The following is a 14,343-nucleotide window of genomic DNA, read 5'->3' as shown; positions in this document are numbered from 1 at the left end:
TGCATTTATTCAAAAAGACACCACCAGTATATCTTAGGTTTGGTTCTAAGCACTGATATTTGGTAGATGCTCAAGAAACATTTGCTAAATATGTTGTAAAAACCACAGATTAGACAAAATTGCCCAGAGACTGTAGAATAAGAAAGAGCTGAGATCACAGTTCTAGGCAAACCAATGTGAAGGGGCAGGCCATATAAGAAAAATAAACAAAGGAAAATGAAAAGGTCATGTCAGAAACAGAGCAAGAAAACCAAAAGTGGATCATAACAAGAAAGACCAGGAAGGAAACAGCTTCAAGAAGCATAGAATTGTCAATACCCAGAGAGGTTTAATAAGATACGATTGACTTGTCAATAGGGAGCTCATTGGTGATCACATCAGTTCAAGTTTCAGTGCCAGAGAGCTTATTGCAGTGCAGGGGAAAAGAGAGGTAAGGAAATTAAAACCAGAGAAATAGGTGTCATTTACTAAGAATACAATTTAGGAAGAAAGGGAGGGAGGGTGAGAGAACTGAGATTTAGAAATTGCATTTCAGACACTGTGGAACATCCAGGTTCACATTTCTGGTAGGCATCATTTGGAAGTCAATCTTCTGTAGGTGGTAGCAAAAACCACAGAAGTGGATGCAAAACATGAAGCAGGACATGTGAAGCAGTGATCGCCAACTGGTCAGGAAGATTCTCTTCTGCTATCTCTGGGATACATTCTCCCTGCCCAGGTGAACATGACTGTCATAGAGAACCAAAAACAAAAAGGGAGAGAGAAAAACTCTGTTAGATCCAAGAATAGTAATCCTCAAACTTCATTGTACAAGTGAATCACCTAGAGAATCTTATTAAAATGCTTATTCTGATTCATTAGTTCTGGGTAGAATCTGGGACTCTGCATTCTAATCCACCCCCAGGCAATACAATCTTGCTGGTTCTGGGACCACACTGAGTAGCAAGGGCCTAGAAGTCAGGAAAACCTTATTAGATAGGACTTTTTTTCCTTTGTGATTCCAAGTTTGTAAACAGACACTCAAGTTTAAGCAATAATGATGATAATCATCATCATAATAATGATAACCATTTGTGATCTTAAGTGACTGAAAAGACCAATTTAATAATTGGCTCCTAGGACAGCTGGATCTTTCCAGGTACTCAAATTATATTGTAAGAATTTAGTTTATCTCTATTTTCTGACTCTGCTCTTCAGTAAGGCAAGCTTATTCCTTACAGTGACACCTGGCAACACTACATATACATTACCCAAACTTCAGATACAGCAGAACTGTGCCACCTTCTTTCCCTGTAGTTGTAATAAAATACTCAGAAAATAGTCTTGTTGCTCATCCTTAGTCCAATTACTATAACTAGGAAGTAGAAAACTCTGATTGGACAGACTGAAATCATCTCCCCAATTCTGGAGTTATGGAGTGAGCTGAATACCACCCTATGGTGCTAAGCAGACAAAAGAAAAAATTAAATAGATGTAGAGATATAAAATGGATGAATTGACCTAGCATCATTTCCTCTCTCTTTGGCGACACTGCTACCATGTGTAGTCCATGTGTTTTGGGGAGTATTAAAAGGCTATCTCTTTTCAGTCCCTGTCCCTCCCTGGGCCGGGCTGGCACTCTTGCTTTCCCCGTCCCTCATGGCGCTGCTCCGACGCCCGACGGTGTGCAGTGATTTGGAGGATATTGACACAGGATTTAATTCTAAAGTTAAGAGTCATGCGACTATTAGGCGAACTGTTTTAGAAGAAATTGGAAAAAAAGTTATAACCAGAGCAGCACAAGTAGCTAAGAAAGCTCAGAACACCAAAGTACCAGTTCAACCCACCAAAACAACAAATGTCAACAAACAACTGAAACCTACTGCTTCTGTCAAACCAGTACAGATGGAAATGTTGGCTCCAAAGGGTCCTTCTCCCACACCCGAGGATGTCTCCATGAAGAGAATCTCTGCCAAGCTTTTTCTGATGCCTTGCTGTGCAAAATCAAGGACATTGATAATGAAGATTGGGAGAACCCTCAGCTCTGCAATGACTACGTTAAGGGTATCTATCAGTACCTCAGGCAGCTGGAGGTTTTGCAGTCCATAAACCCACATTTCTTAGATGGAAGGGATATAAATGGACGCATGCGTGCCATCCTGGTGGACTGGCTGGTGCAGGTCCACTCCAAGTTTAGGCTTCTGCAGGAGACTCTGTACATGTGTGTTGCCATTATGGATCGATTTTTACAGGTTCAGCCAGTTACCTGGAAGAAGCTTCAATTAGTTGGGATTACTGCTCTGCTCTTGGCTTCCAAGTATGAGGAGATGTTTTCTCCAAATATTGAAGACTTTGTTTACATCACAGACAACACTTATACCAGTTCCCAAATCCAAGAAATGGAAACTCTAATTTTGAAAGAATTGAAATTTGAGTTGGGTTGACCGTTGCCACTACACTTCTTAAGGCGAGCATCAAAAGCCGGGGAAGTTGATGTTGAACAGCACACTTTAGCCAAATATTTGATGGAGCTGACTCTCATCGACTATGATACGGTGCATTATCATCCTTCTAAGGTAGCAGCAGCTGCTTGCTGCTTGTCTCAGAAGCTTCTAGGACAAGGAAAATGGAACTTAAAGCAGCAGTATTACACAGGATACACAGAGAATGAAGTATTGGAAGTCATGCAGCACATGGCCAAGAATGTGGTGAAAGTAAACGAAAACTTAACTAAATTCATTGCCATCAAGAATAAGTATGCAAGCAGCAAACTCCTGAAGATCAGCACGATCCCTCAGCTGAACTCAAAAGCCATCAAAGATCTTGCCTCCCCACTGATGGGAAGGTCCTAGGCTGTCATCGCCCCTGGGGATGTGTGCTTCATTGTACCCTTTTTCTTACTGGTTTAGAACTCTTGATTTTGTACATAGTCCTCTGGTCTATCTCATGAAACCTCTTCTCAGACCAATTTTCTAAATATATATTGAGGAAAAATAAAGCGATTGGTTTATCCTAAGGTAGAAAAAAATAAAAAATAAAAAAAAAAGACTATCTATCTTCACTATTTGAGCCAATAATCACTCCTTGAGATGTAAATGGAAGTCAAAAGAAAACAACAAAGGACATAAAATAGAAAAGTAAAAGGTAAATCTAGAAAGAGCAGTATACTGAAAGCTAGAGTAAAAGATACTTTCAAGAAGAAAGACATATTTAACTATATAAAATGATACAGAGAGGATAAGTAAGAGTAGCACTGAAGAGGGAACATTGAATTTGACAAGAAAGCATTGATGAAGTTTGTCAAAGAAGTTTTAGTGAAGTATGGAAGAAGTATCCAAATAGTAGTCAGCATTGAAATAAATGGTAAATTCTTCTATCAGGGAGCTTGATAGAGAGGAGAAAGACAGGGTTATTAAAGTAAGAAATGGCTGGGCACAGTGGCTCATGCCTGTAATCCCAGCACTTTGGGAGGCCAAGGCGGGTGGATCACCTGAGGTCGGGAGTTCAAGACAAGCCTGGCCAAATGGTGAAACCTTGTCTCTACTAAAAATACAAAAATTAGCCAGGCCTCATGCCTGTAATCCCAGCACTTTGGGAGGCTGAGGTGGGTGGATCACCTGAGGTCAGGAGTTCGAGACCAGTCTGGCCAACATGGTGAAACCCCATCTCTACTAAAAATACAAAATTAGCTAGATGTGGTGGCGCATGCCTGTGATCCCCGCTAATTGGGAGGCTGAGGCAAGAGAATCACTTGAACATGGGAGGTGGATGGTGCAGTGAGCTGAGATTGCACCATTGCACTCCAGCCTGGGCAACAAAAGCAAAATAAATAAATAAATAAAAATAAAGTAAAAAATGAGGTGGAGGTTTTGTGTTACTTTTTAAAGATGGGAGACATTTGAGGACATCTGAATGCAAAGAAGAAGCCAAAGGGAAAGGATGAAAATACAAAAAAGGGGAAAATCATTGATGCAGTAAATTCTTCCAAGGAGCAAGAATTCATGTAATCCAGAGCACAGGAAGATGTGTCTAAACTTTAAACTTGTGGTCAGAATATCTTCATAGAAAACACTGGGGGTGGGGGGATGGAATGGGGAAGGAGAGCAGGAAATTGAGGTTGTTCATACGAGAGAAACAATTTGCTCTATGAACAAGAAAGAAAGGTGGTTTGCTAAAGAGGAAGAGGACAAGAGGCACAGGAAGAAATACCAAAAAAAAAAAAAAAAAGTATTGAGCTACATGAAGAATTATAAATTTTGGAATCGTTAGTGAAGGGGGGAGAAGCAGCAGCTAGACCAGCACAACAAATCAGAATCTCAAAATCATCATGGGTGCAGCCATATGGTAATGGCACCAATCCCAATAGTTTCTCTTTTCCAACCCCGTTCTCTCTTTTACCCAGGAATAATTATGCCTCTATGTTCTGTCTCCTTCAGTACTATACTCTACTGCTCTTATAGCATTTTTCAATCTTTTATTATAGATATCTAGTCTATTTATCCTTACACACTGAATTCTTGGAAAGAAAGAACTATGTCTTACACATCTTTTTACTCCCAGCACCTGGCATAGGGCCTGGCACATAGTAGGCATGCAATCGATGTATGTTGGATTGAATTGAGTACACAAATAAAATGATTAATTTTCCTGCAGATTGGTATCTGATAAACAAGCTCATTAAATGCATGTTATTATGGGAGAACAAAAATGTGTTTTGGGGGAACCATTGAGGTTTAACATGCAAAAATTTATGAGCCCAATGTCATTAAAAGCAATAAGCTTTAAAAAGCAAGTATCTAGAGTTATAGATTACTCAGATCATATTTATGGAGAGGTAAGATTAAAAGAGAAAAGCTCTTAAGAAGAAAGTTGCCATGCTGTTGCTTTCTAATGTAGGTAGCTGTACTTCCTCATGAGATAATCATCAGATTCTGTCAGATTGTCCATTTCTTGTGTAATGCCAAAGTTAACTGGGCAAACAAGTTTAAAAGATAAAAATCATTTCACACTAGAATTGTAGAGCTGTAATAATTCAAAATGTTTGCTTTACTTCTCATGGCCCATCTAAAAACACTTAAAGTTCTATGTGAATGATCAGCTCCTCTGTTAAAATTTTCAACTCTTCTATTAACTTGAGGAAAGCAAACTAAGAGTATACATTGTTTTTATCTGCACCTCACAGGGTGGCCACTAATGTTTAGCCTGGGTATACATTGTTTTTATCTGCACCTCACAGGGTGGCCACTAATGTTTAGCCTGGGTATAATAGATGATATGATATAATGAAAAGGACTGATCCAAATTTAATGGTTTGGGCTGGGGCAGTGGCTCACGCCTGTAACCCCAGCACTTTGGGAGGCCAAGGCAGGTGGATCACTTGAGGTTAGGAGTTTGGGACCAGCCTGGCAACATGGTGAAACCCCTTCTCTACTAAAAATACAAAAATTAGCTGGGAGTGGTGGTGCACACATGTAATCCCAGCTACTTGGGAGGCTAAGGCAGGAGAATAGCTTGAACCTGGGAGGCAGAGGTTGCAGTAAGCAGAGATTGTGCCACTGCACTCCAGTCTGGGCAACAGAGAGAGACTCTGTCTCAAAAAAAAAAAAAAAAAAAAAAGAATTTTTTTTAACAAAATTTAAGTGAAGTTTTCAAGGAGATTATCTGGCACTAAAAAAAGGAAACAAAACAAAACAGAATACTCTAGGGAGGAAATGTCTTATGGAAGGGCACCAAACTGTCAAAGTAAAGAGGAGGTGCTTATTGCTTTTAAAGTCACTGATGAGGCCACATTTGCTAGCGGTGGGATTTCCAAGTGTAAAATATCAGCAGCAGGGGCTCTCTGTGATTCTCTCTTTCAGGCCATCAGAGCACTAAGCGTGGGGCTGACCCACAATGGCAGAGGCTGAATCAGATGGTCCACTCTCTCTCACACACACATTTTTGTTTCATGCAACCAAAATAAGATCTAAAATCTGGGTTTGAATGTAACATGGTGCTTTGGCCAGGTCATTTAAACCCAACTAGACCAACGTAATGACTGCTCCCCTAAAACTATCCTGTTTCTCTGCATTGAGGTTTGGAGTCAAGTGCTAACTTTGCTTTGCCTTGCCATTGTTTCTTTCGCAAATTTCTGCCACGGGCACTTCTTGGAGGGGTTTTGAAGAAAGATCTGGGTATTTGTGTCCTGGCCAAAATACTCTCACTATAACAAAATTTTAACAAATAATGATGAAGAAAAGAAAAAAAAATTGGAATGCATTTTCCTAGGCATTGGTTTTGGCTATGTAATGTTACTGGTGTTATCTCTTCATAGGTTTATTTCCTTCACTACACTATTCGTTTTATAAAGACAAGGATTGTTTGGGGTCTACTTTATATTCTTAAGGTATAACACAGAACCAGGCACATAGTTAGCTCTCAAATGTTTGGCGAGAGGGACTATTTGTCCAGTGCCAGTTGTATAATTAGAATTTCTTTCATTCTTCCAGAGTTGGGAACAAAGCTGCAGTGACTAGCTGCTATTTTGAGATGCTGACTATCACGGAAATTTTCCCGACCTGCTTTGTTGGGATAGCCCAACCACATGAGTTCTAGTCAATGTAAAAACTGTATCTTTTGTAAAACCTTGGAGCAGTGAGTGTGAGGCAATGCAAGGAATACCAAATTGGAAGTGTTCTAATCTTGGCTCTACTACTTATCTACTAACTGTGAGAAAGCCACTTCATCTCTCAGGACCTTTAATTTCCTCCTCTGTCTATTGAAGGGTTTGTATTAAATTATTCCTAAATTCTCTCCCAGCATTAACATCCAGATTAAATTTGTCTTTGTATTCCCAACACAATGTTGAACTCATAACATGTGCTCAATATTTATTAGTGGAATTAGATTGAACTTGCCCCAGGATCTCTAATACATTGCTATACAATGTTTCACTTGAAACTGAACATTGCTTTCCATGTGAGGTTTAAAATTAAAATTTAAATGGTCTCAAGGAAAAAGATAGTTTTTTTCCATTTTTCTTTTATCCAGCTTATATAAAAACATACACAGTGAGAAAAATCACATTAAGTCGACCTATACTTTAAAGAATCTGGGTTGATAAATTTTACCTTTAATTGCGAGTAAAAGATTCTCTAAGAGAACGAGATTTCAGAGGGAAAAGGGGTTTGACTTTTCTGTTTCATTTTGTTTTCTTAGACAGGGTCTTACTCTGTCACCCAGCCTGGAGTTCAGTGGTGTAATCTGGGCTCACTGTAACCTCAAACTCACAGGATCAAGGGATCTTCCCGCCTCAGCCTCCCAAGTAGCTCGGGCTACAGACATGTGCTAACATACTCCCCTAAATAAAAGAATTTTTTTTTTTTGTAAAGACAGGGATCTCACTATGCTGCCCAGGCTAGTCTTGAACTCCTGAGCTCAAGCAATCTTCCCACGTCAGCCTCCCAAAATGCTGAGATTACAAGTGTGAGCCATCACACCTGGCCAAAAGAGGATTTTAAATTATTTGTGCAGGTTGTGCAGATATCTCAAAAAGTTTTAGTTGCACATGATAACTTACTTGCAACTGGTAAGTTAAAAACAAAAACAAAAACAAAGCAGTGTTAGGCTGGGCACAGTAGCTCACGCCTATAATCCCAGCACTTTGGGAGACCTAGGCGGGCAGATCAAGAGGTCAGGAGATTGAGATCATCCTGGCTAACGCGGTGAAACCCCATCTCTACTAAAAATACAAAAACTTAGCTGGCATGGTGGCATGTGCCTGTAGTCCCAGCTACTCGGGAGGCTGAGGCAGGAGAATCAGTTGAACCTGGGAGGTGGAGCTTGCTCTGCACCTCCAGGCTGGGCGACAGAGTGAGACTCTGTCACAAAACAAAACAAAACAAAACAAACAAATAAAAAAACAAATATGACAAAATGTATTCCCCAACTAATTTATTGAATTTTAGATTATTTATAGTTATTAGATGAATTTAAAAGAAATGCAACTATCGGCCGGGCTCACACCTGTAATCCCAGCACTTTGGGAGGCTGAGGTGGGAGGATCATGAGGTCAGAAGATGGAGACCATCCTGGCTAACATGGTGAAACTTCGATTCTACTAAAAATACAAAAAGTTAGCGAGACGTGGTGGCGGGCGCCTGTAGTCCCAACTACTCAGGAGGCTGAGGCAGGGGAATGGCGTGAACCTGGGAGGTGGAGCTTGCAGTGAGCCGAGATTGCGCCACTGCACTCCAGCCTGGGCGACGGAGTGAGATTCCATCTCAAAAAAAAAAGGAGGAAGGAATGAAGGAAGGAAGGAAGGAAGGAAGGAAGGAAGGAAGGAAGGAAAGAAAACTATCCTTACTTTTAAAAAAAAAACTGTAATTCATACTTTTCAATGATTATCTTCCTTTTAACAAGCAATAAAATTAGTGTAGCTTTATGTAGTCATTTGAATACACTCAAAAGTATACAAAACTCTATCTGAATATGAAATAAAGTCTAATAGTCATTGTTAATATGTCACTATTGAAAACTCCAGTATCTTCACAGCATTAATGAGCACCTGCTAGGAGTAGGGCATCATTAGGAATGCTAGGAAGTAGGACAGATATTTGTTACCTGCTTACCATTGACAAGCACCTTGGATTATCTCACTTAAACCTCTCTACAACTCTGAGATTATTATCTCTATTTTTAAAATGTTTAAATCATTGGTAAGGGACACTATTAATGTATGACACTGTTGCTAATATCAACCACAAGAACAACTGTGGTTTCTTATTTCCCCACAGTAAATATTGCTATCAATATTTGATAGTTAACAGTGTGTGTGTGTGTGTGTATATATATATATATTTTTTGTTGTTTGTTTGTTTGTTTTGAAACGGGGTCTCACTCTATCACCCAGGCAGGAATGCAGTGGCAGAATCTCGGCTCACTGCAACCTCCGCACCCTGAACTCAAGCTATCTTCCCTCTTCAGCCTCCTAAGTAACTAGGACCACAGATGTGTGCCACCATGCCCAGCTAAGTTTTTGTATTTTGGTAGAGACAGGGTTTCACCATGTTGCCCAGGCTGGTCTTGAACTGAGCTCAAGTGATCTGCCTGCCAAGGCCTCCCAAAGTGCTGGGATTACAAGTTAACAGTGTATTGGGTCTCTCCAAAACTTTAGACCACAAATATTCTCTCTGAATAAGCATCTCAAAATATTTGTCAGTGAAGCTATTAGAAAGATTACAAAAATATACTTTTACAGACCAGGTATAGTGACTAACACCTGTAATTCCAGCACTTAGGGTGGCCGAGGCAAGCAAATCATTTAAACTCAAGAGTTTGAGACCAGCTGGGTACATGGCGAAACTTTGTCTCTACAAAAAACAGAAAAATTAGCCAGGTACAGTGGTGTGCGCCTGTAGACCCAGCTACTATATGCAAAAGTGTATATACACACTTTTATAATATACCTTCATATGTCTAAAAGATTAACCATTCCAAATGAGTTAAACAATAGTTGTGTCCCCATTATTAGTCACATAGTTGATGATTATTCAACAAGTATTTATTGACCTCATGCTTGGAGCTTGAACTTCTGTTATGCAATTCTGTTTTGGAAAATTTTTTCTAAAGAAAGGTAAATCAATGATGTTCAACTATACATTGTCTATAATACCAAACATGTAAATGCCTTAAAATCAAGAAAAAATGATTGATTAAATAAAGTACAGTACATGGAATGATATTTATATACTGTAGACCAATATTCATTGACATGGAAAGGTGTCCTTAATATACAGCTAAATGGAAAAGACAGTTATAAAACTATATGTATAAAGTGATCCCATTTTTGTATTTGAAAAATGTATGCCAAGAGATAAAGAGCAAAATGACAGAAGAGGAGATCCCAGCTTATGCCCACCCTCAACACCAAGAGAAATAATAATTTGGCAGTCATCCATGGACAAAAGTGCCTTTAGGAGAACTTTGAGATCCTAGCAGAAGGTTGCAAAGTATTGGTGGAACCCAAGACCAAGAGGGTTGTTTTGAGAAAACAGGCTCACACCCCAGTGGCAGACTCAGTGACCATGGTCCTGGCTGCAGACAAGAAGCAGCCCTGTATCCCTGTGGACTTGGCTCCAGCCCCACTTTTTCACAGTCCTGCCACTAGCCCCTTCCACCAAGGGACCATCAAGGGAGGAGCCACACTCATCTGTGCCCCTGGTAAAAGGCCAGCCAAGCACGGACCTAACTAGACTGTGAAGGAGCCTTGTGACCTAGCTCCAACTCTGCTGTACTGCAGTCCCAGAGCAGTCCTGCCCACTCAGCAACCCATCCAGAACCCAACAGGAGCTCACCCAAGGATCTAGCAGGAGTCACAACCATCTGTAACCCTGGTAGAGTCTTGCCATCTGTGGGTCCACCTGCAAACCAGAAGTGGCCTCCTGACCTGGCTCCAGCCCTGCTTGAACATGGTTACAGAGGTAGTCCCATTCAGTCAGGATTCACACATGTCTATGTTCCCAGTATCAGGCTCACTAATGGCAGACCTCACTGCAGACTCAGCAGCAATGACATGACACAACTCCACCCTTGGTAAACCATGATCCCAGGAGACAGTCCCATCACTTCAAGGCCACAGCAGAAGGAGGTTTGCCTGTAAAGACTGGAAAAGGTGTTTACTCCTTCAAATGCACAGGCACCAACTCAAGGCTACACAGACCATGAAGAATCAAGCAAACATGATACCAGCAAAGCAAACTAATAAGCTCCAGTAACTGACCCTAAAGAAATGGAGACTTATTAACTGTTTGACAAAGAATTCAAAATAATTTTCTTAAAACAGCTCAATGAGCTACAAAAGAACACAGATAAACAACTAAATGAATTGGGGGAAACAATATATGAAAAAAATAAGAAATGCAACAAAGAAAATAGAAACTATATACAAGAACCTAATAGAAATCCTGGAGCAAAAAGAATGAAAGTTTAATAAAAAGTTTAACAACAGATTCAGTCATGTGGAAGAAAAAGTTCATGAACTCAAAGACTAATTTGAACATATCTAGTTAGAGGAACAAAAGGAAAAAAAATGAAAAAAGTATAGAACTAACGGGGGACACCATCAAGTGAACCAATATATACATTATGGCCTTATCAGAAGGAGAAGAGAAAGAGAAAGAGAGAGAAAGCCTATTTAAAGAAATAATGGCTAAAAACTTCCCAAACCTAGAGAGTGGAATGAGCATCCTGATTCATGAAGTCCAAAGATCCCCAAATAGATTGAAGCCAATGAGGTCTACAATGAGACATTATAACTAAATTGTCAAAGGCCAAAAACAAAAACGAAAAAGAATTCTTGAAGCAGCAAGAGAAAAGTGACTTATCAAACAGAAAGGAACCCAAATAAGACTTCTCAGTAGAAACATTATAGATCATCAAAGTTCTCAGCAGAAGCATTACAGATTGGGAAAGAGTGGGATTATATGTTAAAAGTGCTGAAACAAACAAACGAACAAACAAAAACCCTGCTAACCAAGAAGACTTTATCTGCCAAAATTGTTTTTTAATAATGAAAGAAAGATAAAGACTTTCCCAGACGAATAAAAACTAAGGGAATTTGTCACCACTGGACCTGCCTTACAAAAAGTGCTAAGGGAAGTTCTTCAAATTGAAATAAAAAGACATTAAACAACAGCATGAAAGCATATGAAAGTATAAATCTCACTATAAAGGTAAACATAACACAAACATGTAATATTATAATACTGTAACTGTGGCAATAAAATTACTGTTAACACTCATACATAAATTAGAATACAAAACTAGTCAGAATAACTATAACTACAGAAATTTGCAATGAAAACACAGTATAGAAAGAGGCAAAATCTGACGTCAGTTATATAAAGTATGTGAAGGGGAAATAAAATATGCAGTATGTATGTATGTGATTGAAGTTAAGTGGTTATCAGCCTAAAACATATTTCTATAACTAGAAAAGGTTTAATGTAAACTCCATAGTAACCATGAAAAAACGTACAGTAGATAAATAAAAAATAAGGAGGAAAGAATCAAAGCATACTACCACAAAAACGTTACCAAACCACAAGAGAAGAAAGACAACAGGAGAAGAGAGGAACAAGATAACTACAAAACAGGCAGAAAACAATTAACAAAATGGTAAGAGTAAATTCTCACCTATCAAAAATTACTTTAAAGGCCAATGGGCTAAACTCCCCCAAAAAAAGACACGGAGTGGTTAGATGAATTTAAAAACAAAAATAAAAACAATACCTAACTATACGATGTCTGCAAAAGATTCACTTTAGATTTAAGGACACACAGGCTGAAGGTGAAGGGATGCAGAAGGATATCTCATGCAAATAGTAACCAAAAGAAAACAGGAATTGTTACACCAGCATCACCGTGCTACCAAAACCAGGATGACCATGATACCAGACAAAGACTCCAAGAAGAGAAAACAATAGGTCAATATCCCCAATGAACACAGATGCAAAAATTGTCAATAAAATACTAGCAAACCAAATTCCACAACAATTGAAAGGATTATACACCATGATCAAGTGGGATTTCTCCCTGAGATGCAAGGATGGTTCAGATGTTTGGTTTGCAAATAACAATCTGTATGGTACACCACATTAGCAGAAGGAAACATAAAAACCACATGATCATCTCAATAAACATAGAAAAAGCATGTGACAAATTTCAACATCCATTCATAATAAAAAATAAACTCTCAATAAAATAGATATAGAAGGTACTTATCTCAACACAATAAAGATCATATATGAAAAGCCCACAGCAAACATCATAATCAATGGGGAAAAACTGGAAGTTTTCTCTCTAAGATCCAGTACCAGGAAAGAATGCCCATTCTTACTAATTCTAGTCAACATATACTAGTCATAGCCAGGGCAATTAGACAAAAGAAAAAAAAAAAAGGAAGAAAGAAAGGAAGGGAGAAATAAAAAGAAAACACATACAAATAGGAAAGGCAGATAAAAAATTATCACTGTTTGCAGATGACAGTACCATATATGTAGAAAATGTTAAAGACTAAACAAAAAACTGTTAGAACAAATTTAAATAAGTTGTGAGATATAAAATTAACATACAAAAATTAGTGGCATTTCTATACACAAATAATGAACTATCTAAAAGGAATTAAGAAAATAATTCCATTTTCACTAACAATAATAAAATATTTGCAAACTAAATATCTGATAAGGGTACAATAACAAAAATGTATAAGGAACTCAGCTGGACACAGTGGCTCAGACCTGTAATCCTAGGACTTTGAAAGGCTGAGGTGGGAAGATCACTTGAGCCCAGGAGTTCGAGACAAATCTGGACAACAAAGTGAGACCCTGTCTCTATTTAAATTTTTTTTAATTAAAAAAAAAATTGTTAAAAGCAAAATACATAAGGAACTAAAAAACCTCAATATCAAAAAAACAAGTACTGTGATTGAAAAATGAACTAAGGCCGGGTGCGGTGGCTCAAGCCTGTAATCCCAGCACTTTGGGAGGCCGAGGCAGCTGGATCACGAGGTCAGGAGATCAAGACCATCCTGGCTAACATAGTGAAACCCCGTCTCTACTAAAAATACAAAAAACTAGCCGGGCGTGGTGGTGGGCGCCTGTAGTCCCAGCTACTCGGAAGCTGAGGCGGGAGAATGGCGTGAACCCGGGAGGCGGAGCTTGCAGTGAGCCGAGATCGCGCCATTGCACTCCAGCCTGGGCGACACAGCAAGACTCCGTCTCAAAAAAAAAAAAAGAAAAAGAAAAATGAACTAAGACCTGAATACACATTTCTCAAAAGAAGATATACATACGTCCAACCAGCATATGAAAAAATGTTCAACATCACCAATCATCAGAGAAATGCAAATCAAAACCACAGTGAGATAATACCACATACCTGTTAGGGCAGCTACTATAAAAAAGACGAAAAATAACAAGTGTTGATGAGGATGTGGAGAAAAGGGAACCTTTGTACACAGTTGATGAGAATAGAAATTGGTACAGCCATTACGGAAAATAGAACGGAGGATCCTCAAAATTTATTGCGGCACTATTCACAATAGCAAAGACTTTGGGAGGCCAAGGCGGGTAGATCACGAGGTCAGGAGTTTGAGACCAGCCTGACTAACATGGTGAAACCCCATCTCTACTAAGAATACAAAATTAGCCAGGCATGGTGGTGCATGCCTGTAATCCCGGGAGGCTGAGGCAGGAGAATCGCTTGAACCCGGGAGGCGGAGATTGCGGTGAGCCAAGATGGTGCCATTGCACTCCAGCCTGGGCAACAAGAGCAAAACTCTGTCTCAAAAAAAAAAAAAAAAAAAGAAAGAAAGAAAAAAGAAAA

The 14,343-nt window shown here is 39.2% G+C and overlaps 1 protein-coding gene across 1 annotated transcript; it reads left to right on the top strand.

Annotated features, from left to right (window-relative positions):
- Nucleotides 1-1,583: 1,583 nt before the first annotated feature.
- On the top strand, nucleotides 1,584-2,996 carry LOC105515200 (G2/mitotic-specific cyclin-B2-like). The gene is given in 2 exon segments (XM_011946962.1): nucleotides 1,584-1,933; nucleotides 1,936-2,996. Coding segments are annotated over 2 exon segments (1,191 nt in total). The 5' UTR covers nucleotides 1,584-1,638; the 3' UTR covers nucleotides 2,832-2,996.
- Nucleotides 2,997-14,343: the final 11,347 nt, after the last annotated feature.

Source organism: Colobus angolensis, unplaced genomic scaffold, assembly GCF_000951035.1.
Source record: "Colobus angolensis palliatus isolate OR3802 unplaced genomic scaffold, Cang.pa_1.0 Scaffold256, whole genome shotgun sequence".
NCBI lineage: Eukaryota > Metazoa > Chordata > Mammalia > Primates > Cercopithecidae > Colobus > Colobus angolensis.
The sequence above is the reverse complement of the archived record's forward strand: the minus strand, read 5'-3'. Positions and strand labels throughout refer to the sequence as shown.